Source organism: Salvia hispanica, chromosome 5 (assembly GCF_023119035.1).
Source record: "Salvia hispanica cultivar TCC Black 2014 chromosome 5, UniMelb_Shisp_WGS_1.0, whole genome shotgun sequence".
In the NCBI taxonomy this organism is placed as follows: Eukaryota; Viridiplantae; Streptophyta; class Magnoliopsida; order Lamiales; family Lamiaceae; genus Salvia; species Salvia hispanica.
In genome coordinates this window covers 27,180,207-27,206,254 of record NC_062969.1, presented here as the reverse complement: position 1 = coordinate 27,206,254, position 26,048 = coordinate 27,180,207, and the positions used below count along the sequence as shown (strand labels likewise).

The following is a 26,048-nucleotide window of genomic DNA, read 5'->3' as shown; positions in this document are numbered from 1 at the left end:
CCCGCATCGAGATGCGATGCGGATGCTCTTACTTGATTCATCAATTGATTTATTCAAATATGGATCAAGTAGAGGTATGCATCGAAGGCACGTGAATCTTTTGAGTAACAGAGCCCTTGATAGATCTAGCAAGGTGATGGTATTGGGTTTATCTAACTTATTCATCTTTTCCCCCACCAAATCCTTCAATCTAGCTTTTGAAGTCTAAATCATCTTATCTTTATTTTCCCTTTTTATTTGAGTTTCAATTAATAGATCAATGTCAAAATAGCAAAATCTTTGGAATCACAAATACATGATTTCATATCATTATTTCTTAAGCTTTATGTAATGACACATTTTCCTATCCTTGCAACAAAGCAAAAACTGCAGTAAGGAGTTCTTAACCAGTTTTTAAGTTACAAAGATAGGTCATCGACACATATATTTTGTACAATTATACGAGGAACAATTATACTCCGGCCATTCCACCCTAAAATGCCTGCAGTTTCATCCAGTCATCTACAGCGGCATCAGTCTTCTATGTTTGAAGAACCATAAAAATGTTGAAAAAATGATGGCTCCGCTAACTCCTGTGATAACCAGGACCCATTTGAATGCACCAGCGTTGTTGAACATTGATATCTCAAAGTTCATGCCAAATATACCGGCTACCACTCCAAATATTGCGACGACAAAAGTTGCAGTAGTCAATAGCAGCTCAAACTGTATAAGCTGGTTCCGAACATTATCCTGCAGATAGATTGTGGGCGCTTAAAATACAAAGAGGGCTAAGGCCTAAGAGTGAGACATCATAATAAAGCCCCTGAGAATTTTAATATCTCAAAGTCTGTCCAAATACCTTCACTCAACACCATGATCTAGAAGAACAACAATATATGATTGAATATTGCATTGAAGTGGATTGAATCAGGACTAGACAATAGACATGTATTGGCGATTGCTAATAATTATGCAAACATACAGCATATTGTTCTTATAACTTGAACTCTATGCTACATCAGTACTACCCAGGATGCATCAGAAAAAAATAATAAATCTATGCCATTTACCCTAAAGAGGAAGACATCTTTCCCAAGAGAGAAGAAAATGAAAAGGAAAAAGAAAAGAGTAAGGCCCATACCAGCTGGATATTGATGAAATCTTCTGTATCGTCAATGTACTCCTTCAACTGAATTAATACAAGCAAATTGTTAATACCATAGGAGTTGGAGTAGGAAGAAATTTAATATTATTATATAACTATATTATACCGAGGTCAGCTTGTTTAGTGTGCTGTCGATAACAACAAAGTAGGCCTCCAACAACATTTCCAGCTCTTCTATATTTTCCGTGGCACTTTCTGAGCTCCTGACACTTTCATGTCTGCTCCTGGCTATGCTAAGGCATTTCTCAAGCTTCCTGCTGCTGTCAGGAGGTGAAGAAACAGGAGAAACAGGAGCAGAGAGAGACAATCCACCATCATTTGATCTATATCCTACCAAGGATTGATCACCATAAAATGAAGACTCCATGCGCCTTTTCTTCTCAGTGAGATACATTTCAGCCATGTCACCATCATCATCCATCAGTTGTTCTATCTCATCCCTGACCTAGATGATAGTGATGCAACTATAAAGGAGCAGAAATAAGAGAGAAAAAATAAAATGTAAGATCTAGTTGGACGAGTTGATATAACTAGCTACATACCTTCTGGACTCTCCGTGTCAATGCGACAAGCCTGCTTTTTAGTCTACGAACTCGTTCCAAATTCAGAGTGCTGATTTTTGAAGTAAGTTCATCCAACAGAGGATATGCTTCAATCTCCAATTCTGCTGCCTATCAAAAATGGAAATTTTCCAAATGCACATTCAATTACATTAGACATTTTTACTGTGTCTTGTCAAGCTTCACATTCATACTGGTTTCTTAACAGCTAAATGTTGTTGACTTGTTATGTTATTAAATTATACAATTCATCCTTTACAGTATGTTTCTATGTACATCCTAAATTTCTACCCAAGATAGTCAAAAGTCAGAGTTGCTTCTTTGCATGATTAGTTTCCAGATACTAACAACTTGGATAACAAAGAATTAAGCACAGCAAAACATCCAAATTGTATAAAATCCTGAAGACATTCAATTACAAAACCTATATCATGGCATATGTTCCACTGTTCCAGATAGCTATCAGATAACTAAATTCACGGGTAGGGTATGGAAGAGAAACACTAGATTTCAGGCTTAACCTCCGGAGATACAAAATATATGGCGCATGTTGTGAATGCAAATATTGGTATCCATCAGGCCAGAATGTATATCTACTAGAATCTGGAACACGTGGAAAATCAATTAACTAGAAGATTAAAGAATCAAGTACGCATCATTGCATTGAACTCAAGTTATTAAGTTTTACAGTTTTACCTTACATCAAAAGGAAAATTTTCAATGCTTCATACAACAATTTTTACTTTAATACCAAAATAGAAATCAAACGACGAATGATGTAAACAGCTGAGGTTTGCTTGGTTGCTTCCTAAATCACAAAGAACATCCTTTACATATCACTGTCATGCAGCTTAAGCTGTTATCATTATTGGGAATATGACCTTTTTACTATATATATAAACATAGTGTTTCTTATCAATTAGGGAAGTAAAAAAGAGATAAACAAAGACATTTCAGCCAGGACATCCAGCATTCTCTGAACAACATGGTGCTGAGAGACAAGGAAGGATCAAAGGAGCAAGCTCTTTTGACATATACCTGAGAATCCAAAAATGTACAAGCCGCTTCCAATGCAACTTCAAGGGCTCTGAACTCAAATGGTAGGTAATCTGGAGATGTGTTTCCAAACATATTGTCAAAATTTCTGCTTCCTCTCCTTCTGCCAGAATCTGGACCTTCAGATTGCTGCCAAACTTCACCTACTCCTGCAGCTTGTAACCGTCTCTGCAATTCCACCACATACTGTAGAACATAGCTATCAAGAGAGTTTAATAGCAAAACCTCATCTGCAGTAATGATGCATCGGATCTGTTCAAGATTTACAACAATCGCTTTCTCTCTGCCAAGGATAGTAGATGGATAAACGAATAATGGGTCTAGTAATCTTAGATCACGTGCAGGGAGATCACATCGACGCATCATACTGAACTTGTCAACCTCAATCACTTGGGAATTCCCTGTTACATCAACACGTATCCATGACCGAAGGCCTTGCCCACGCTTTTTCAGGCCTGAAACATCAACTCCTTGAAATGGGATACGGCCAGAGGCAGATGCCCTGTATGAATTGTCTCTCAGATTTATAGCAGACGCAGGTTTTGGTGGGAGCAGACGTTCCTTGAGGTCTGCCATCACCGAACAGATTCCTCAACTACAGAAGAAAATATATGGCAGGTGAGTTACAATATTGGAGAATGAAATATAGATCACCACCTACAGGCTGCAGCACATTTTAGAAATCACTATCAAGTAGCACAAAGTCCAGTCTGAGGTTAGGCTTTAGACATGGTGAAAGCGTAAACCTAAAACTGATAAACATGACTACATGACATTAAGAGGTCCAGATTTTTGTGTTGTTTCTGTGTCAAAATGTAGCATAAATGTCTTAAGAAAGGTACTACTTTCTCTTACTTATTCTGAAAAGCCCCATCTTCACTAAAAAACTAAGCAAGCAGTCTTTCCCTGCCTCTCTTTCTTATCTTGCAATAGAAGAGATCTTGTGGTTAATATCTTTTTCTTTATCTCTATATCTTTCTCTAATCTCTACAATTCTTCGAAACATATTCATGCTTTCCATTGCATTTTTCATGCTAATTGATCACATACAACATTTTTTTCTCATCGCCACCTTTAACAAAGAAAAACAAACTATCTTTTCATTAGAAACTCCCTAGAAATGACCATATAACCCCTTTTTTTTCTCTGGAGACAAACAAACGCATTCATGTTTTCCATGGCATTTTTCATCCTAATATATCACACAAAAATATTTTTTCATCAGAAACCCCCAAAATAACCATATTACACATGAATAATTGAATACTACAAATTATACAATCGACAAGAAGTTACTATTAAGCTAAAAGCAGTGTCAATCAAGCCAATAATCAAACTAAAATTAGAGCCACATAGTCATCGAAAAGTGTAATATTCTCCCGTCAACAGGCCAAAGGCAGGAAGTGTGACAGAATCAACACAAACACGATTCAAGAGCAAACAGTAAACAAAAATAATTAGTCCAGCCATAGGCAACTCACAAGCTTTCGCAATATTGATGTAACACAATTACAGCAGCAAATCAAGCATCCGAAGGAAGAAAATTAGGGTTTCTCTACTGAGTAGATGAATCCGAATCCAGAGTCAGACAAAATAAAGAGAAACTTAGACGAACATATTTCCTATGGAAAAAGCGCGGCTGCAGATGGACTGAAAAAGTGAGTGAGGTTCGGGAATTTACCTGAATCGTGAGGATTGGTTGCGACGGAAATGATGGGATTTTAACTTTATAACGGTGAAGAAGAAACAATCTAATGATGAGTTACTGATTACTGATGTTTTATGATTCTTACGTTGATTTTATTATTTTATCTACAAATTTTAATTAATAAAAAAACAGATCGAAAGTAAAATGAATAAATCCGGGGGGCCCAACTCTACGTCTATGTATTTGATGATTTGCATGAAAAATAAAAAAAATAAAAAAAAATAAAAAATCTGAACTTTTTTGAGTTAAGAGAAATAATATTCACAATGCTAAAGATTCGTTTGATAAGAAAGATGAGATATAACAAGATTTGTTAAATAAGACAAGAAATGCGGGTTTTGTGTCAAGATAAGTTCGGATGAAGGTTTTTTCGTTGTTGTTTGGTAGACAAGAAATTATCTAGATTTTGTATTAATAAATCATAATAAATGAGGTAGAAATGCTATCCGACCAAATTTGTGAGATACATATCTTTGTATTTTAAGGAAAAATTTGCGGGCTCGGATGGGCCATAGAGAAAACCACGGGCTGACATAATAGGTTAACTATGATATCAAACACTTAGAAATAGTCATATAAGGGTCCGTTTGGTTTGGCGTTTAGCATTCCTCAAGAAAATGTTTTCAGCTTGAAATTGAATAGCTTTTCTTGGGTGGTCATTTAGTAGACAACCGTTTGGCTTGTCACCTAGCTTTTGTTGGTGTTGTACTGCTGTATATACGGAGTACACATTACCAACTAGAATTGACGAATTTATCCTCTTAATTTTCACCAAATAACACCATTTGCCCTTCTGCCCTAATTCGTATTTTAATGCAATCATATGGAACTAATTTATTTGCAGAAACTTGGTGTTGGGGATTCGGTGGAATCGGTGTCTAATGTCGAAACTTAATTGCAAGTTTTTTGGAAGAAAATCTTTAAACTTGTTGGTTGATGGCCATGGAATTGCCATCAACCTCTGACAAAGATTAAACATGAAATTACCAGACAACTTGAATCAAATTGAGGAAACATTCTGTTAAAACTCGAAATTTGAATACCAATTAAACACCCAAATCTAAAATACAATGGTGCGGAGGAAATCTCGGAGTGGGGTAAATTAAACCAAACCTCGAACAAAATAAATGGCCGGTGCCGTTTTCCATCACCACTCTCCGAATCGGCGCAGTCAGCCGTATTATGGGTGTCGACCGGTTGATCTCGAGCAGCAACTGCGTGGAGGTGAAAGAAAACTAATTCAGCAGCGTTAATTAATTCAAAATGAGCTGCTCTGTGTGGAGTTAAAATTGAGGACAATAATGTCATTTTGTGCTTCTATATGAGTTACTGTTCGAAACCCATATACATATCACACCAAATTTGAAAGATAAGAAAACCACCTATTTCAGCATTTTTAGATTGGGCCTGCCACATTTCATCGGGCCAAGCATTTAGCTTAACTAAGAAACCAAACAACCGAATCCACTGGTTACCATGCACTAACTGCTCCTAACATACAAACCAAACACACCCTAAGTATATATATCTAGGCATTATTAACTTATCAAACGTGCCCAATCTAGTAGTAGTATGAATTTTGAATATTCTTTTTTAAGTAGTAAGTTATCCAAATCAGAATAAACTATATATTTATAATTAAAATTCGATAATGCTCAAAAAATTAGTACTATACTTTTATTTTAGTTTTTTTATCCCAATCCAGTAGTAGTATGCTTGTAGTAAGAGTATCCACAATGGTAATAGGCCAGTCATAGATCAGTCACTCTCTCTCCCTGCCATGTCAGCAGCACTAAAAATCCACATGCCACATCAGATTTAGACCAGCCATAGGCCAGCCGCAATAAAAATAATTCAAAAACAACTACATTTTACGGAATAAAATTTACGATTAAATTACGAAATTAAATTTACGAGACATATACGGAAAAATTCATTCATTTCATTAAAAAAAAAGGTACATAGTTTAAAAAAAATACATGATTTTTTTCAAAAAAAAATGGCTTCCACACACGAGCCCCGCCACTCTCTACTCCTCGTCGTCGTCGCCGCCACCCGGGGTATCTGAGCCCGCGTCTGAACCCCCCACCAGTGTCCTCGAGGCATCCAAATCCACCCGCATGTTCTCGAGCATCGAGTAGAGGAACATCTTCTCCGTGGGGTCGGTTGCGGCCTTCCACTCTTGGAAAACCTCGAACATAAGTTCCACCGTCTTCGCACGCGAGACTAACGTGTACGCGCGTGGGGGTGGGGGGACCGAGATGACCTCATGGGGCGATAGGGGGGATCCTCCCCTCGCTGCCCGTTGCGCCCGTTTTTGGCCAACCGGGCGAGGGCGACGAGCAACGGATGGAGGGGATGGAAACTCCTCAAGCATCCCGGGGGAGGTCGTGGGATCCGCCGCCGCTTTGCCGTTGTAGTCGCCGGAATAGTTCAGCCTCTGTTTCTTCGGCCACCCAGCGTCGCACCCAGCCCGGAACTTCTCGAAGTCCTTCAGCAACAAATAGCATTCCCAGAAGAGGAACTCCTTATACTTCCCCGGCAAGGAGAACTGACTCTCCGCTATCCTCCGGGCGTCCTCCTCATTCTACCCACTAGTCAGCTAGCGGAGGGCGTTGGCGTACAACCCCGAAAAACGGCCGACCGCGGCCCTAATGCGCTCCCACCCCTTCCGGCACTCCTCCCCGCTGAAGTCCTTCCCGTGCGGGCAGTTCCTCCTGTAGGCAGCTCTAATCTTCGCCCACATGTTGACGACCCGCTGCGTTGTTCGCAACCAGCGGATCGTCGCACACCGTCAACCACGCCTTGGCCACCCCGGCGTACTCATCCTCCGTCCACTTCTTCCGCATGGAAGTCCTCATTCTACCCACTAGTCAGCTAGCGGAGGGCGTTGGCGTACAACCCCGAAAAACGGCCGACCGCGGCCCTAATGCGCTCCCACCCCTTCCGGCACTCCTCCCCGCTGAAGTCCTTCCCGTGCGGACAGTTCCTCCTGTAGGCGGCTCTAATCTTCGCCCACATGTTGACGACCCGCTGGTTGTTCGCAACCGGCGGATCGTCGCACACCGTCAACCACGCCTTGGCCACCCCGGCGTACTCATCCTCCGTCCACTTCTTCCGCATGGAAGTGTCGTCAACACCGGGCTGCGAGGACTCGCCGACCGCCTTGCCCTTCCCCTTGCCCTTCTTCTTCTTCGGCGCGGCCCGACCCGCTGGAACGGGAGTGTCCGGATCCCCGAGATCGATCCCCATATCATGCAATGACAGAAGGTCATCGCCAGTGAACTGCGTCTCCACGGGGGTCGACGTGTGAGACGAAGCCGTCAAAAAATTAAGAGAGGGACGATAGACCGTGTCCCCCCGATGGCCCCTGCATCCCGGGATGCATACCGTGCCGCATCCCTCCCCGATCATCCCCATCATCGCTGCATCATCGCTGCGCATTCGAGGCATACCTCCCCACCCCGGGCGCTGGCTACCCGCCGCTCCCCTGCCCCCCGCCCGGCATCCCCCACGGCATACCCCCCCCTGGTTCCCCGGCGCTCCGCCATCATCCCCATCAACCGCCCCCAAGGGACGTTAAACCCACGGGCCCATCTGCCCGCCCATTTGGCCCCATCCAGCCGGACTGGACTCGTTGTTGTTGTCCATCGCTCGATGATGCTCTTGTAAAGAAAGTTAGAGAGAGAAAACTCGTTAAAACAAGTGGTGCAAATGAAAATGAAACTAAAATCGCGTATATACAGCTTTTTCAAAAAAAAAAAAAAAAAAAACCGAAAATAGGCGCTGGCCGATCGGCACGCCACAATGGCGGCCAGCGCCCCTGAATCAGCTAGCCCACGCCGATTTTCTGGCCGATTGCAATGGTTCGGCTAGCCGATCGGCCAGCGCCGCGAATCGGCTAGCCGGCACTGTGGATGCTCTAATGGAGGCGCAAGTTATTGATTATCAAAACCTTCAAGTTGACCAACATCCAAGTAGAAATTTGAATTTATTTTGCCGTATTAGTGTTGATACGTAAAAAAATGACCAGTTTTGTGAATGTTCGGTTGACAAGACTAAATCTCATGATTAAATATGTATCATGTTTGGTTCATAAAATTAATCCCCTCAACTTAATCCTAGCTGGATAGTCTCATGATAATTAGTCATAGCCTCACCCCTCCAACTAAAATAATCTCACAACTTAATACTAGATGGATAGTCTCATGATTATTAGTCATGACAACCGAACATCACCTAAATTGTGTACGAAAAGTAACATACCAAATTATTAAAGTATATTAATCTTTTAGTTGGACATGAAGGGATTGGAAATTGCACTTGGTCACATAAAATGGTGATACTTTTCTCAAATAATTAAATATGGTAAACATAATTTTTACCGAAATTTTGGACTTCCTTTTTTTACAATATCTCATACTTCAACTATTGACGAATCAGTACTCATGATATTATTCCAATTTTTTGTTCCAAATCTAGATTGACATAGCACAAGTGATGTGTGCTTCGAATATATGAAACGAAGTTATAATTTTGTTCTATGCAGGAAAACTCAATCCTCGTACAGCTTTACAGCAACTGAGTGCATATTCGTAACAGCATTTATGCTCAAGCACAGTGTTGAGCTAGTGCCAATTTAAGAAAAACATAGCCATAGATATTCAACGGCTGAGGATATAATGTGGCTGGTTTTAATTATTACAGCAATAGCAATATTAGTTTATGACTCTACTGACCTCAGGTAAGAGAGCTGGCAACATCAATCACAAACCGGTATTTCACATCCTTCTTCACCAGCCGGTCTAGGGCCTCGTTGCAGTAGTTAATAGGAATCAGCTCGATTTCGGGGTAAACCTTGTTGGAAGCACAAAAGTCCAGCATTTCTTGTGTCTGTTTAGTTCCACCTGTTACACTTCCCGTAATTGTTTTTGCGCCTACAAAAAATCGCTTGTCAGTAATGGAGAGGTCGAGAGTAGAAGTAGTCAACTATGCTAAGTTGTACCTAAGATCAGGCTTCCCGGATGGAACTTCACTTCGCTTGGGAATCCAACCAAAACAAGCACGCCCATGGTCTTCAGCAGTGATAGGTATAAATCGAACGATGTACCTCCGGATGCTGTGTTTATGATGAAATCAAGTGATTTTTCCATAGCCTGCACCAAGATGGTAAATAATTTCATCAGCCATGGGACTAAACTTCTTGGTCCTCTTTCAAAGCTAGGATGATAAGATTTTACCCTCATCTCCTTTTCATCCGAAGAGATGACAAAATGATCTGCCCCGAGGAGATTCAATGCCTCGTCCTTCTTGGTAATGGAGGTGCTGAAAACTGTAACTCTCAACCCGAAAGCCTTGCCAAACTTGACAGCTAAATGGCCAAGCCCACCTAGCCCAATAACCCCTAAGGATTTTCCGGGTTGATTCATGTTATGCCGCACCATGGGGGTGTAAACAGTGATTCCAGCACATAGCAACGGCGCTGCTAACTGTGGAGGAATATTCTCAGGTATCCTGAAGCAGTACCTACAGAAGAGAGTTAGTCAGTTTAGAGTTAAATTTCTTAGTTTCTTTACATCTAATACAATTACCTTTCATGAACTACAATGTAGCTAGAATATCCTCCCTTAGTGATGGTACCATCGACATCTACGCCATCAAATGTGAGGACGGATCCCTTGGCACAATGTACTTCTATTCCACTATCACAATACTCGCACTGTCTGCAAGAGTTTACATAAGTTCCCACCCCCACATGCTCACCAACTTTAAAGCGATCGACGTTTGATCCCACCTCCTTCACAATCCCAACAATCTCATGCCTACCAAGTACGGGGATTAGATGTGTCAGTCCATAGACACTGGCAAATTATATCTAAATTACTTCAAAACATCCATACCCGGGTACCAAAGGATAATTCGAATGACCCATTACGTTTCTAGTCCAGACAACATCAGCATAACAAACTCCACAGTATAAAATGCTTATAGAAATATCATCAGCACCAACAGACCTGCACAGATATCACCATGACAGAGATCGAGTGGAACAATGCAAAATTTTACAGCCAAGAATAGGGAAAAGACAAAAAATTGGCAATTGTGGGATTGTAACAAAGAGACAAAGCAAGACTGTTGATTTAGATCACACATAAGCAAATATAAATCCAAGATAAGTAAAAGATCAGAGAGATACGAAGATACCTGCGACTAAATTGATAAGGAGAGAGAGTTCCAGAGGAATCTCTGGCTGCCCATCCAAGGCAATCACCATTTGCACTGGCCATTTCACTCTGTTAGCCTAAAGCCACATTAAACAATGGTTGTCCTTTTAAATAGCAGTAATCGTCTTTAAAATGTATTGGTATGACTTCAAATATATCTGCACCAAGTCACTCCGACTAATTTTCTTTTACTCCAAACACTTAGATGGTTTTTTTTTTCAAATATATCTTTGTAATATCTCATACTACAATATTTTTTTTCCCATCAGAATCCTCAATTAACCAGTTACACCCAACTATTGTACATTAATCTTTTGGAGAATCAATTCCAAGTACTAAATCTAGGACCAGTGACAGTCTTTTCAAATCCCAACGTTCAATCAGCTTACAGATAAAAGAAACAATCTGTGATATTTAAAGTTACTTTCCCAATTCATTCTCCAAAGACAACCAAACACATGCATATCCAATACATTAACTAAAATCCCAAATAGCAGCGTAACAAAGTGATTAATATTTTGAAAAACATCTAAATGCATGATCGGTGCAAGATATGATGAAACCAACATAGTCACCAAAAGCAATAAATTATCCCTTTATCTCGCACTGCTCTTCACTAGACCGGACCGCGAAGTGCAACAAATTCACCACAAATACGCAGTGAGAAATCGATACCATTCACAAAATCATAGAAATCACTCATATAAAGGAAGGAAATTACTGATTTATCGACCGAGTGGATAGAGCTGTCGATAAACCGAATCATGATACAAATAAATTGAGATATGTGATTGGTACAAAGGTGTCGATGAATTGAGATACAAAGTCAAAGTACACCTGCAAATGGTCTAAGATGTGATTGGTAAATTACCTGAATCGGAAGGCAAATCGATGAGTCTGGGAAGCGGGAACGACTACTTCGATTGGATGAGACGAAACAAGTGAAATGATGAGTTGCGGTAGGACTGGGAAACCAGATATATTTTATTGTATTTTACTTGTTCTGTTGTCGGTCCACCATATTAGCCTAGCCTAAAAAACTTTGAGTGAACTACAAAAATAGTTCTTGGATTATTCGTTTATCTTGTCAATGAATCCTGTACTTTAAAAATATCTCCGATAATTCTGGATTAAGCGTTTATCTTGAAAATCATCATTTTTCACTATTTCATGATAAAAATACCCTTTTGGGGGTTTTGAGGAGTTTGGACAATTTGATCTTTTTACATTTTAAATCTGATATTATTTCACTGATGTACTTAAATCTGATATTATTTTAAAATTATCATTCTTCTTCCTTTTTGTCATCCTTCACTTTGTTTCTTTATTTAAATATTAGATTTAATTTTATAAAATTAAATTTTAAATTTTGATTTTTAAATATCAATAAATTTTTAATTATTAAAATTACGAGTATTAAATAACATATTAATAGATTTAATCAATATTTGATAGTGTCTAATATTTAATCAATAAGGTACGATGACACCTTAGTTTTAATCATAAATAGATCATATAACACAATTTATTCCGAAATAAATATGCATCTAATGTAAGACTAATATAATTTTCGTTTATTAATTTGAAAACAATCAAAATTAACTAGAAAATTTTAACAAAAACTCTCCTATATCAAATTTTTAGTAGTATCAAATTTTTAGTCAATTTCATAATATTTTTAGTCAAATTCTCCTATACATTAGATGCATTTATTTCAGAATAAATCGTGTTATATGATCTATTTATGATTAAAACTATTAAATATTGATTACTAAGGCGTCGTCATGTCTTATTGATTAAATATTAGACACTATCAAATATTGATTAAAACTATTAATTTGTTATTTAATAGTAATTTTAATAATTAAAAAAAATTATTGATATTTAAAACTCAAAATTTAAAATTTAATTTTATAAAATTAAATCTAATATAGAAATAAAGAAACAAAGTGAAGGATGACAAAAGGGAAGAAGAATGATAATTTTGAAATAATATCAGATTTAGTACATCACTGAAATAATATCAGATTTAAAATGTAAAAAGACTAAATTGCCCAAATCCCTCAAAACCTCCCAAAAGGGTATTTTCGTCACAAAACAATGAAAAATGACCATTTTCGAGATAAACGCTTAGTCCAGGGTTGTCTAGGGATATTTTTAAAGTTCAGGGTTCATTGGCGAGATAAACGCATAGTCCAGGGACTATTTTTGTAGTTCACTCAAAAACTTTTTAGTCTTATATACTTTTTTGAAAAGCTTAATTAAATTGAGTCATTTTTTTTAAATATCTTAATTAAGTTAAGTTATTTCTTTCTTTTAAAAGAAAATAAAAGGAATGAAAAATTATAAATTTGGAATATTTTTTAACATAATACTATATGAAAGATAAATAAATTTTTAGAAAAATATTAACCAATGAAATTACACCATATGACATAATCTCGTCGACTGAATTAACATAATGGCATGGGCAACCAAGTGGTTGGAGGTTGTCATCCATATGATAGAGACGAAGACCATCAATTTCAATTTTTTTCCTTTTCTTTTTTAATTGTGTAATGACACGGAGGTGGGCTTCCATCAACCGATAAAACTTGGTCTTAAGGAATACGTAGGGGCCAAAAATGGATATTAGCCTTCTATTTATATCACAAAAATAACATTTGGGTTAAATTATACTTCGTCCGTCCATCAATACAATGAGAGTTTTGATCTAGCACAAGTTTTAAGAAACGTAGTACTACTACAATGTTGGTTGAAAATGTAAGTAAAAGATGGATCCTATTTTTATAAATTAGTAGTTTTATATTAAAATGTGAATGAGATAAAATTAATGGAATGTGGGGTCTATTACCAAAAGTAGTAAAAAGAAAAATGAGAAGTTTATTGGTGGATAGACGAACATGGCAAAATGAAAAGTTTATTGGTGGACGGAGGAAATAGTAGACTAAAGTCCCTTTTTGGTCCAACACATATGGTCGTTTTACAAAGTTGGTTCAGAACATTCACTTTTTGGAAATTGACTCCCAAACAAATAGAAATGTCGTCGAAGTAATATTTTTTTAACGGTTTCGTCAAAAACTGATGATCAACGCCCGATTAACTATATTATGAACTAATGGCATATTTAAATAAATTAAAAAAAATTAGCCACTTCTTGTTTTCTTCGTTGTCTTCACCTCCACTGTTGCTCACGCGGAGCCGCCGCCAGGCTTACGCTGGCTTCACTTGGCCTTCCACTCCTCTCCTCATTCCAAGACTCGACAGCCCTAACTCTCCCTCACTCTCCTCGCATCCCCCCAGTCTAGATATAAATTAATTTTTTTTTTTTAAATTTAAAAATATACTCCCTCCATTTTTTCAAAAATAGACACATGTTTTAATGCAAAATTGGTAAAGTAAGAGAGAGTAAGAAAAAAAGTAGGTCTTGACTCTCCCTCACTCTCCTCGTATCCCCTGTCTAGATATAAATTAACTTTTAAAAAATTAAAATATATACTCCCTCCGTTTCCTAAAAATAGGCACATGTTTTAATGTAAAATTGGTAAAGTAGAGTGGGAGAAAAAATGGATAAAATAAGTGAGATGAAGAAATAAAGTATTGGAATTAGTGTTAGTGGATTGCGGAGTCTGTTTCCTAAAATGAATGTTTTCATTTTTAGAAAACGGACTAAAAAGGAAAGAATTTCTATTTTTAAGAAATAGAGAGAGTTCTTTAATGCCGTAAGTACTAAATAAATAACTTCATTTAGATTTTTAATAATGAACAATAAATAGATCAAGAATTTCTTTTCCAAATAATTAATGGGCATTTTATAATGATCAACAATGATTTAGGGTTTACGGGTGAGAGAGAGAAACGGATACAGTGAGAGAAATGAAGAGAAAAAATAGTAAAATTGGTATTAGTGGATTGTATGGTCCATTTTGTAAATAGAAAATTTAGAAAACTTCTACTGAACGAACCAAAATGGATATAATTTTATTTTTAAGAAATTGAGGTAGTATTATTATTTGAAATTAATGGGAAAAAGAACGATTACAACTACGACTTTTTACTTTTGCGTAATATAATAATAATGTCCGGCAATTTTAAGATATTAAAATTGTACTAAAAGTATAATTAAAAGAAATAGCTCTAACATAATTTAACGTGGATCAATACGGTATATCTTACTTAAATCACATATTGTATATATTACTGAAACCTCTACACTGTAACGTGGAGTACCTTACAAAAAATGCAATATGAGAAAAAACAATACATTTATCTTACCAAAATTTTTGGCATACCACATTTTTGGTATGGTGAATTTCAATAATGATACCATACCACATTTTCGGTATGCCGTACCAAAATTCGGTATATCGTACTTTTATGCGGCGTATCAGTTTACGATACGGCATATACCGAAATCCCATTATTTTGAAAATAACTCCCTTAGTTCCATAAAATAATCTCTTTTTTTTCATTTTGGTCAATCTCATAAAAATAGTCTATTTCTATTTTCGGCATGTTTATCTCTTTTATGAGGTAATTTTTTGTTCTTCTTCTACTTTACCAATTTCGTATTAAAAACATGTGTCGTTTCCAAAGTCACTATTCTTATGGCACAGAGAGAGAATTAAATAGAAGAGTGAACTACAAAAATAGCCTCTACGTATGCCAGGTCGAACGCCAGAGGTACCTATGTTTAAAAAAATACAACATGCCCCTCTATGTATGGATATAATATCATTTGAGGTCCTTTTTCACTATTTTTAATCTTTCATATCCTTTTTTCTTTCTCTTTTTTACATTTATGCCACCGAGGACATTTTTATCTTTAAAAATGCAACAAAAAGAAAGGTATGAACCGTAATTCCTCCTATTATCTTTTCTTTACTTTTTGTATGCTATTTTCATTTTTTATTTAAATACTTAGTAAAATCTAGATTCATAAATTAATATACTTACAAATTCTAATTAGAATATCAGATTATATATGTATTTATTTATTTGTTTTGCACCTTTTCTTTTTCAGTGTAATATTTATTTTTTAAAATTCTAATTACAAAAAGTGTTTTTTTTTAAAATAAAATTATATCATAATATTATATTATACAGAAAAGTAAAAAGTGTAAAAAAAATAAATAAATACGTAATACAATCTGAAATCTAATTAGAATTTGTAAATTAGACTAATTTATAAATCTAAATTTTAAGTATTTAAATAAAAAAATACATAATAGAAAAAGAAGTAATAAGTGTAATAATTATAAAAATAAGAAAGACTAGAACACCCTTGGATTGGCATTTTGGATAAAAAGTGAAGGGGAAAAGAGCATGAATGACTGGAAATAATGAAAAAGGACCTCAAATGATATTATATTCATACTTAGTGGGGTTTGCTGCATTTTTTAAAACATGGTTACTTCTAGCGTTCGACCTGGCATATACAGGGACTATTTTTGTAGTTCACTCTAAGTACAAAACCAATGAAAATAATGTTTCAAAATACTTAGAGAGTGTCCAAATAAATAAATTAAATATATTTTATACTCCCTCGTCCCATCGAAGATGATTCACTTTCCTTTTTCGTCCGAATCAACCAAGATGACCCCTTACTAATTTAAGAAATAATTAAGATACAATTACGTTTTTTTTCTATCTTATTTTATTCAACTCTATTACTGTTATACATCCAACACCATTTTCTCCGTTACTTTATTTTCTTTCTTACTTTAAAATACATAACAATCTTTTCAATCTCTTACTTCTACTTTGAAACATCCAACAATTTTTCTCTCTCCTTTAACTCCTTAATAATAAGATTGCATAAAATTTGGTGGCATTCAAGGAATTGGTCATCTTCATTGAGACGGATGGAGTACATATACTTAAAGTATATTTTATAATTTAAAAATATATTAAATGGAGTATATTTTACAATATATACTGCGAATTCGGTATACCCTGTATATGGTACATACAACATTTTCGGTATATAGTAGATACCGAATTTCAGTATGTCGCGATATATCAAAATTCATACTATTACGTTACCAAAATCGTTGATAAGATATCATACCGTTCGGAAAATCATGGTATTAAACTCTCATCCCCTACTATAAAACACTGCTAATCTCTAATTCACAAATGCATGCAACTAATTCAGCACAATTTGAATTCATACACCCACCTGTGATAACTCACCAATTTGAATATTTGTTTTACTCCTGCAATTAATCCAAATGTGCATTCCATAAACACCGAATACAAAGCGATGCATAAATTCCAATGTAATCAGCCCAAACCACAGTAACGAACTAGTCCATTATTCTTTCAACGTAGAAAATCAATCCTTATTCCAGCAATATATGCCATCATTTCCTACTGAATCAACTCGTCAGAAAACCTTTTACCTTGGTACCGAGTCTTCCTAGCAGAAGCTACATGGCTAAAACACCGGTATTTACAGAAGGCGTTGAGTAAAAATTTGCCGAATCTGATCACCAGTGATCGAAATTTCAGCTTGTTTCACCCAGAGGAGTGAGACTTGGGAGCCCGAAAAATTCTTCCACGTGTTTTACTGTGAGGGCACAACCTGTTCTGATGAAGATGGTTTTGAGAATAAAGCTTTCTTGAATTGCACTACGATCATCGTCATGTTATCGCAGCCTTCCAACCCAGACGATGGTGCCAAACACCTATCAAATGCTCTCTCGCACACCATAGAGAGCTTCTTTTCCTGCAAGTTTTTTAATAGTCATGTTTTAGCTTTCCATGAGATATGGCGATAATGGTTGCGACTGATACAGCAAGGACTTACAGAGTTCAACTGTTGTTTCACGAAATCAACTGCTTGTTCACTTGACATGCAATCCCTAGCAAAAGAAAGAAAGTAAACCGCACAAAAAAGGATATGAAGGCAGTGAATATTCTTATATTCGATTCGAGATTATGAGCCAAAGAATCACAAGTTAGCAACAGACTGAAACAGGAAATGCATAAATCACAATGGAGAACATCCAATGACTGGACTGGAGCCCCCACAAGTATTAGATTTTGCACGTTGAATAAAGATACAAGTTTAAGGATTTGCATATACAGTTCGTACACTCCTTCACAAGACACATCATATTATTAAAATTTTCATTAACATTTCCTACAGAAAAGTTGCATTTATAATGGAAATCACAGCTCCCATAATCTAAAAGAGAACAAAAAGTTTGACAAGAATATTAGTTGTAATTCCTGCTGGTAACGTTATCTTGTAGTTCATCTGTTAAATTTTGTTCGAACATATTCAAAGTTTGGTGTACGTAACAAAAATTTCATGTCTAATTACCAAAGCCAGTAATTAAGACCACAAATCATATCTCCAATTGTTGTTTTCTCTGAATAAGGAAGAGTCAACATATCCAAAAACCAGACTGTATTACAAATATCACCTTATAAAGCAGACTGTATTTTAAAACCACCAGCACATTAGAACTGAACTCTTAGAATCTATAATTATAAAGCTCTTGATATATGTCTTTGTGGTTAAACAACTAGGATAACTTTCATATCCTTGATGGGATCAAAAATAATTTCAAAACTCGTTGCATAACAACATGAAATAACAAATAAAAAGATAGCTCTATCATAGATACACAAGATAATCCCATTTTGGGCTAAAAGAAATACATGCATAATATAAATTAAAACATATACGACATCAGAAAGTCTTACCATATCCCATCACATGCTACTATAAGAAATTCATCATCTTCAGAAAGCTCAACCTATTTGGGGGAACAACAACCAGAAAATATGTCATACCGGCAAATTGGTTCCATGCCACAGAATGCAAAGGGTGTAAAACTTTTCAGTTATTCTTTGACATTTTCCTAAGAATTACATTAAAATATCTCAAAAAGACAGTTAGGCATAAATAAAAAAATCCACATACCTTAATTATATCAGGGTTTGCTGTGACAATTTGCTTTTCAGCAGGCAATGACCTATTTTGCTTCAACTCCATATCACCTGAAAAGATTTGAAACTATCATTATGGGCAGAAAAGTATTGGAGCACTACTGCGCTCCATACAGACAGATGGCCAAGTCTGTTTTACGTTTTACGTACCAATTGCTCTTGACAGGTTCAAGCTCCCATTGACCCGCCCATATTGTACATACCCACCAGCATCTAATATCCTTTTTTTCTCAATAGCATGATCTGGCTTGTGATCTTTGGATAACTCGAACGCCTGCTAGAAAGTTTCACATTCCATACAAACATGACCCAACATCTCTTGTAAAAATTGATGACCCACAAATGTCACTGCTTATTGCAAAGACATGACACTCTCTGAAACAGAATAATACCTAAAATGTTACCACCTCCGTCCCTCGTCCCTTAAAAGTAGAAACTATTTCCATTTTGGGCAGTCCCTTAAAAATAGAAACTTTTGAATCTTTCTATTTTAGGACGTGGACCCCACAATCCACTAACACTATTTCCACTACTTTTCTCTTCTCTCTTATTTTACCCATTTTTCTTTTCCTCTCTCTTACTTTACCAATTGTGCATTAAAACTTGTGATGTTTCAAAAGTTTCTATTTTTCGAGGAAGGAGTATATTTTAAAAAATTACCAATTCAATTAAACATCTGAATAATTTTATTCTCTGAAAACTCTAATTTGTGTTAGGGACATTTACTAGGCAGAAACAGTTGAAGGATTTAGAACACCACCACAAATGCATAAAAAGAAAGAACAGACTTCACCTTTCCCTTGCGAGACATGACACATCTGGAGTCACCAGCATTTGCAACAAGCAGTTGATTATTTTGGATAATTGCAATACATGCTGTGCTTCCAGAACTTGGGCCACTGTAATCTGAGGGAGTTCCCTACATTATGGAAGATACCAAGGAACCAGTTAGAGAAAAGAGGTGAGGGAGGCTAGCAGGGAACAGTAAAAACAGGAAATACAATTGATATATAATTATTAACGAAAACAAAACAAGTGGTAATCCTTTTACGATGCCCTACGGTAAACTACCGTCCTTATACTAGACTCGAGACTAAACAATCTGCTCAAACCTCAAGGGAAGGGAACTATATATAAGACACCCTAGAAAACTAAAGGACAAAATTAATAAGATAAAGATAAAGAGACTCCATGATCTCCACAGTCAACTAATCAAGTCTCCATAGAGACTCCATAAAGACCACATAAAGGTTCCATGATCCAGGCTTTTAATCTCCATAATTAACAAACCTATGATTATCAGAACCCTTGTGTGCAATATAATTTTCCCAAAACATCATCAAATCAAAACATTTATCCTTGTGAATTCAGATCAAGAATGCGACACAGTGTGGAGTAAAAAACAGAGGTTCTCATCTTGATAAACTTCAACAAGAATCCAGATAAACTGAGATATCTTAAAGAAGAAACAGAGAATGAATGAATATAGAGGCGGTGTTTGTTTACTTCCCCAAATTCTAATTCTTTCCTTGAGAAACAAAATAATGTTTGGTTTATTCATCCCCCCAAAACAACTTAATATTCTCCCAATCTTCTGTCACATCCTATAGCGTTTCTCTGTCCTACCTACTATCACCATATTTACACAACAAAACATCAACATAAGTCTTCGACTAAAATATGCAAAATATAACTTCGGTCATTTTCCTTTTCAATACAATTAATTATATTCAATAGAAAACAAAATGAAATAAACTATATCAACAAAACGAATTTTGATTTGAAATCTACTGTAAAAATTGTTACGCCTAATTCCGAAGGGAAATAAATGACTTTTATATTTCTACCTTAAATCTTTCTAGCCCTATTTCTACCTAAAATCTTTCTAGTCCCCAGAAGAATAGATCAGTAACAATTAAAATGCCAACCCAGCATTACTTAATCTTTAAATTCCGGAATTGTCAGTTCCAGAAAACATCGGTTGTCATTTTATGCATACATTTTCTCATAAGAATAGCAAGTAACACAAACTTTACCACAAAAGTCACACATAACTGGATGGTATAATGGAATATGGTTATAGGACAAATGCCTGCAATAGATGAGATAACTCTTTATTTTCTCATGGGATATTGGCACATAATATCATGGAACTTTCAAAAAGTAGGATTTTTCCCACGAACTTTGAAATTGGCAAATAATATCATGAACTTTAGCCTGAGTTTGTTATTTCCCACCAATGAAAAAATTCCGGCAAATAATATCATGATACGATTTGTTTCGTAATTTCTCAACAACAATTTCGAGAGCTTCAAGTTTTTCAATATTTGAGAATAGTTTTTCTTGAAGCATAACCTCCAAATTTGTTCTTCAATCTATTAATATAGCCAGAATTTTTTCATTGGTGAGAAATAACAAACTCAGAGTAAAGTTCGCGACATTATTTGCCAATTTCAAAGTTCGAGGGAAAAACCCAACTTTTTGAAAGTTCCATTATATTAGGTGCCAATATCCCTTTTCCCTTTTGGAAGCTTATAAAGATAGAATTTTTTTTAGTGTAACATCTGGTTCTATGCATGATGAACAATCTAATCTCCTCAGAAATTTGACACATGCAAATATAAATTTTATATACTCCTACTATTTCCATTTTAGAAAAGTAGAGGAATATATATATAATCCAGCAACAATGCCCCAGTTCTGAAATGAGTTATATCTTCTGTTTCTAAAATGAGTTATATCTTCTTATGTTTTGTCATATGTTTTTCGTCAGAGGTAGAAAAGGTGCTACTCTATGCACTAGTAGCACAAGATGTCTCACTCTCTATATAATTATAAGCATATAATACAGGTCCAAAGAGCATTTAGTAGACATTTAGTGCATGTTCTGCCTTATTTTATTTTCTTTCACTGCATATATCACGAACTTTAGATGTGAAAGGTATCAGACATTTTTGGTTTGTGGTTCAGTAGACAGGGGGCAATGCAAGTAAAGCACTATGCAATACACTGGTTTTATTCAATTTTAGAGCAAGAAACTTCTTTAGTCAAATTAGTGCAAGTAGGTGTTTAGCACGTACTTCATCCGAGGACAAGACATCCTTGCCATTATCTTCTTCAGTCTTTTGTAAATTTTCTACATTACTGGTAGACTGGTCCACTTTACCCCTTAGTAGTTCCAACTCCTTCTGTCCTTTTCTTCCACACATCATTTCGTCCATTCTGCACCAGAGAAGAATGATGGTACAAACTTGTTAGCATAACAATGATCCTGATAAGAGCTAGGAATCAAGAACCACATTGATCATTTTGATCCATATAAGATATATGGTGTATTTTCTCCCAGAACAATGTTTTGAATGAAATGAAAAATATAGTCTACTGGATGAGATAATAATCAATACAATACAAAGCCTCAACAGAAATGAAAAATAACCTGAGAAAAGCCTTTCTAACAGAATTTTCGAGATCACCAGCAGCATACGCTTCATCATTCAACACCTGTTGATGGAGAAACTTGGCACAAAATCTGGAAACTTCATTTCCTGCATAGTTGATCAACCCCAGTTATCAAGAGAAAAAGGTACTAACCTATAAATCTGTAATAAAATTTAAAGTTAACCTAAGTAATAGATTGTTTTCCCATTAACTTCAAATTGTTCCCACAAATGATGGATTGCACATTTACACCAAAAAGTATTAAAATATCAGTTCTAAGCCGATTGAGCTTATTTTTGTAGTATCTAAACTTCAATAGATACTCTAGATCTTGCATTCTCTTATTACAAGAATTGAGACTCTAAATTTCTTGGTAGAATATCATGTGTATATAAACTTAATTTGGGTGGTTTTATTTGTTAGATGTCTTAATCTCTAAAGCAGGATCAGGTCCCTTAATGAATAAGAACCTAATAAACAGTTTGAGTTTCTTAAAAGAAAGTTTCAGTACACCAGCTATTAATCAAAATTTGAGTGGACCCTGTTTTTAAAGGTTAGTGTAGAGCCAACAGTTAAGCTAACCTATATCAATAAACCTCGGCAACAACTGCCATCAGACAAAAAAGGAAAAAAAATTACATAAAGATTTGTGTTTACCCCCATGACCATCATAAACTCCAAAGAAAGAGGTTGAATCATCCAAATTAGTGAACGCAGCATGCTGTAAAATAACTCAACCAAGAAAAACAAAAGAACATAAGACCTCTCTTATAAATATATAGAGTTCCCTTTTCCCTCATGAAAGATACACATTTACGGAAAAGTGTTCATGACTTGATAAGGCAAAGGAAGTAACATAAACAGTGGTTAAATATCAAATGCATTTTGGAAAATGATAATCACTCAATCATCTCCTGTTTCTTCTGAAGTCCTAACTGTGGTGGATCCTGAATAGTTAAAAAATGCAGTAAAAATATATGAAAAAAAAAAGAAAGAAACATGAGTAAAAAAACATGGTTGCATCAATGCTACACTTTATCCAATCATTTTATTACTTACAGAGAACTTCATAAGCCAGAATGGTCAGAGAATTTCAGCATTTCAGATAGTGTTCATGGTCATATAATCCATTGCAAACTGAAAGTAACTACAGTAAATATTAGCTAGTAAGTAGAAAGAAGTTCGAATGTTTTGCTCATTCATTATCATTTAATTAACATATTAGGGATACACATTGACTTTTCTGTGATCAAGAGAACAAAAAGGGGAAAGGATCATTCCATGGTTAGGCATAGCAAAAACAGAATCTTGTTAGAAGATATAACCATCATAGCATCTTATCTATATGCAGACATCTGATCACATGCAATCTAGATATTGGGAAACAAAAATTGGTAGTAATAAGCATAACACTACAGTACATTGGCATAAGAACCCCTGAGGAGTACTATAACTTGGAAATATGAATATCATCACATTTACGGATGAAGTGGATAAGAAGTTAGAATAGGCCAAAAACAAACTTTTTTATGCATGCAAAAACTAAAGCAAGATACAAATATTTTTAAAGTAGAATCAGTTACAGCATCTTCCATAGTAGCTCGCCAACCCTGCATAGACGACACGCCATATCTAAGCCTCTCATTTTCACCATCCTCTGAGGCTTTTCCAGTCTTTGGAGTGCTAAGGTATACCCCCATTTCAAACTGCAAGAACAACTAATCAATTTCGCAAACCACTGTAGAGCAAAATATGAAGTCAAAGTCAGTTTCACCATCTCAGTATTATATAGTTAGCACCTGTATTCTGCCTTATCAGCGAAAGTTACTTTTAATACAATAAAGGTTTGGAACAAGTTCAGAAATCTAATGTTTATTTGCAGTTACAAATATAAAATTGCAACCTATATTATTATCTTTTATATCAATCACTTTTGTTGAACAATTGATCTTATCTTTTAAAGAAGATTATACTATTATCAAGCATTAGAAGGCGAGCAAGAGCATTAGATCTGAATCTTTACAAATGAAGAGAATCTTAATATCTTCGGTCTTCCTAATGAACTCACCAAGACAGTTTAGTATTAGTAAGGGTGTTTTCCTAGAGAAGAGAATTAAAGAAACAACAGTAAGGGGGCTGTTCCCTAAATACATAGGTTTGTTTCTACAATCCACGGCATCATGTTTGCAGATTGATTCCTCAATCCTCATCTAGAAACTATATAGTCAACCAATATTCTTGTTTCCCCTTGCATTCTTACTTTCAAGATTTAAGACTTCTACTTTGCACAACAATTCAACATTTTTCAGATGATGGTCCAATCATACCAACTCTATACCTATTAATCGTGAACACTATCATTGTTTTCAATGGCATTATTTATTAAAATGTCAATTTCCAAGTATATGAAGTGCAAATTTTAGTTCAATCATATTAAATATTTCCTTCAAATCTTTAGAAGCTTTTGGAAGAAGGGGTAACACCAAGAAATTACACTATGAGGACACAAAGATCAGCCCAAAAAATATAATCACGTAACTGACATAAGATACCCCCTAGTGCATACAAATGCATATTCTACACATGTGAAAATGGAATACACCTATCTTAATACTTGATTTCATTATATAAGAAACAGTACATGTCTAGAACTTTATATACTCAAGTAAATGAAATAACTTTAATCAGAATAACCACAAACATGAAAGTTACATGGGACATGTTGAACACAATCTTGAGTATTGGTTCTGAAGATATTTTCTAGTAGCTAAAACGTGTGCTCAAGAAAATAAAAGCCCTACACTGAGGTCTCTATTGAATGAATGCTTCAAAAATAGTTCTTATCATGCAAGGACCCATAACTTTTAGAAATGCTTTGTAAAACAGAACAATATTCCCTTATGGCTGAGAGTTGATGAACATTATGCTCCCAACAATGAATTTTAACTTCGAGATGCCAATGATACTATCACAGCATCCATGAAATTGATCAATCATATAACTCTGACCATACATTTTAAATAGCCAACTAAATCAATCCTTCCAAGCATCATCCACTATTGAATTTTTCAGCAGGCATAAATTGTCCTTATCCTTCTTCAATGCACCAAGTAAAAGTCATTTTACTCTTACACATGCACTTCACAAATGGCTAACCTCATGAACTCATAATCTGGTTCCATGTTAGTATCTAAGTATGGAGTACCATAACTTATACACTGCCTTCATTTCTGCTTAAGATAGCAAAATAGGTAACATATGACTTTCTGGCCTAAAAGTTTCTCAAAGAATTTGAAAATCTGGTATAAACTATGATTCAACTTACTTATTTTTGAGTTTCTAATGGGTGTAAAGTTAGCCAGCCCGCTACTGAACTAAAAGCACACAAGATATTAAGTATCGCCAACACAAATTTATAAAAGCTGAGTGTGTGTTGTAGATATATTGGCAACAATACAGACTATACAAACGAAGAAAAGTAATTAGATGTGAATCATCAATGCAATACACTTGAGTTTCGAATATGATTGTACATAAAATCCCCAATTACATATACAATACACGTTCACACGCCTTAAAAACAATCACAGACAATTCCATTGCTGCTAGATTTGAAGAGGATACCGGATAACAAAAAGCGCAAATCAATTAGATCAGGAAGATACTAGAAAATGAACGCTAACTAACATCGGAAAAGAAGACGAAGAAATTAAAATCGCAGGGAGAAAATGAAATGGCGTATGATTGAATCAACAATTTTACAGAGATACGATAATTCGTGATGGAATTATTTGGCGATTATACGAGCGTACTAACCTGTGGAGAAAAGTGAAAGTTAGAGAGTAAATATGATTGATAATTGTGATTTGTGTCGTTTTATACCGCTTTGGAGCTGCGTAAAAAATGGAGCTAAGCAATGTTACGGTTTATGATTTGTTGGAATTGGACTATTG

General features: G+C 35.7%; 3 protein-coding genes across 6 annotated transcripts; all 3 read right to left on the bottom strand.

Annotated features, from left to right (window-relative positions):
- Positions 1-278: 278 nt before the first annotated feature.
- On the bottom strand, positions 279-4,531 carry LOC125190109 (magnesium transporter MRS2-1-like). 2 transcript variants are annotated; one of them, XM_048087310.1, is made up of 6 exons: positions 4,445-4,531; positions 2,746-3,358; positions 1,690-1,818; positions 1,254-1,592; positions 1,124-1,171; positions 279-732 (listed from the first exon to the last, which is right to left on the bottom strand). In XM_048087310.1, the coding sequence occupies exons 2-6, from the start codon at positions 3,337-3,339 to the stop codon at positions 502-504; spliced, it is 1,341 nt and encodes a 446-aa protein (XP_047943267.1). In that variant the 5' UTR covers positions 3,340-3,358; positions 4,445-4,531; the 3' UTR covers positions 279-501. The 2 variants fall into 2 exon arrangements, with proteins under 2 accessions (XP_047943267.1, XP_047943266.1); XM_048087309.1 differs by lacking the exon at positions 4,445-4,531 and adding an exon at positions 4,245-4,395.
- Positions 4,532-8,989: 4,458 nt separating this feature from the next.
- Positions 8,990-11,693, bottom strand: LOC125191014 (probable cinnamyl alcohol dehydrogenase 1). Its single transcript, XM_048088469.1, has 7 exons — positions 11,567-11,693; positions 10,676-10,772; positions 10,372-10,485; positions 10,063-10,293; positions 9,712-9,997; positions 9,477-9,627; positions 8,990-9,408 (listed from the first exon to the last, which is right to left on the bottom strand). Exons 2-7 carry the CDS (start codon positions 10,756-10,758, stop codon positions 9,212-9,214), a joined length of 1,062 nt encoding a protein of 353 aa, XP_047944426.1. The 5' UTR covers positions 10,759-10,772; positions 11,567-11,693; the 3' UTR covers positions 8,990-9,211.
- Positions 11,694-16,879: 5,186 nt separating this feature from the next.
- On the bottom strand, positions 16,880-26,048 carry LOC125188749 (probable protein phosphatase 2C 60). 3 transcript variants are annotated; one of them, XM_048085782.1, is made up of 11 exons: positions 25,912-26,048; positions 23,679-23,801; positions 22,753-22,816; positions 22,094-22,202; positions 21,738-21,879; positions 19,451-19,576; positions 18,808-18,931; positions 18,632-18,708; positions 18,412-18,464; positions 17,507-17,561; positions 16,880-17,425 (listed from the first exon to the last, which is right to left on the bottom strand). In XM_048085782.1, exons 2-11 carry the CDS (start codon positions 23,793-23,795, stop codon positions 17,264-17,266), a joined length of 1,029 nt encoding a protein of 342 aa, XP_047941739.1. In that variant the 5' UTR covers positions 23,796-23,801; positions 25,912-26,048; the 3' UTR covers positions 16,880-17,263. The 3 variants fall into 3 exon arrangements, with proteins under 3 accessions (XP_047941739.1, XP_047941740.1, XP_047941738.1); XM_048085783.1 differs by lacking the exon at positions 25,912-26,048 and adding an exon at positions 25,783-25,872; XM_048085781.1 differs by lacking the exon at positions 25,912-26,048 and adding an exon at positions 25,720-25,828.

Bases quoted from the DNA above. Each gene is read 5' to 3' on its own strand.
- LOC125188749 (XM_048085782.1), bottom strand. From the start codon at position 23,795: ATGGGGGTATACCTTAGCACTCCAAAGACTGGAAAAGCCTCAGAGGAT. The intron at 19,577-21,737 runs GTACGTGCTAAA...TCCATAATGTAG, and splicing joins ATGTCTTGTCCTCGGATGAA to GGAACTCCCTCAGATTACAG. The intron at 17,426-17,506 runs GTAAGTCCTTGC...AAAAACTTGCAG, and splicing joins TGAAACAACAGTTGAACTCT to GAAAAGAAGCTCTCTATGGT.
- LOC125191014 (XM_048088469.1), bottom strand. From the start codon at position 10,758: ATGGCCAGTGCAAATGGTGATTGCCTTGGATGGGCAGCCAGAGATTCC. The intron at 9,998-10,062 runs GTAATTGTATTA...TCTCTTCTGTAG, and splicing joins TACATTGTAGTTCATGAAAG to GTACTGCTTCAGGATACCTG. The intron at 9,628-9,711 runs GTAAAATCTTAT...ATCTTGGTGCAG, and splicing joins CGGATGAAAAGGAGATGAGG to GCTATGGAAAAATCACTTGA.
- LOC125190109 (XM_048087310.1), bottom strand. From the start codon at position 3,339: ATGGCAGACCTCAAGGAACGTCTGCTCCCACCAAAACCTGCGTCTGCT. The intron at 1,593-1,689 runs GTATGTAGCTAG...ACTATCATCTAG, and splicing joins TGACACGGAGAGTCCAGAAG to GTCAGGGATGAGATAGAACA. The intron at 733-1,123 runs GTATGGGCCTTA...ATCTATCTGCAG, and splicing joins ATTTCATCAATATCCAGCTG to GATAATGTTCGGAACCAGCT.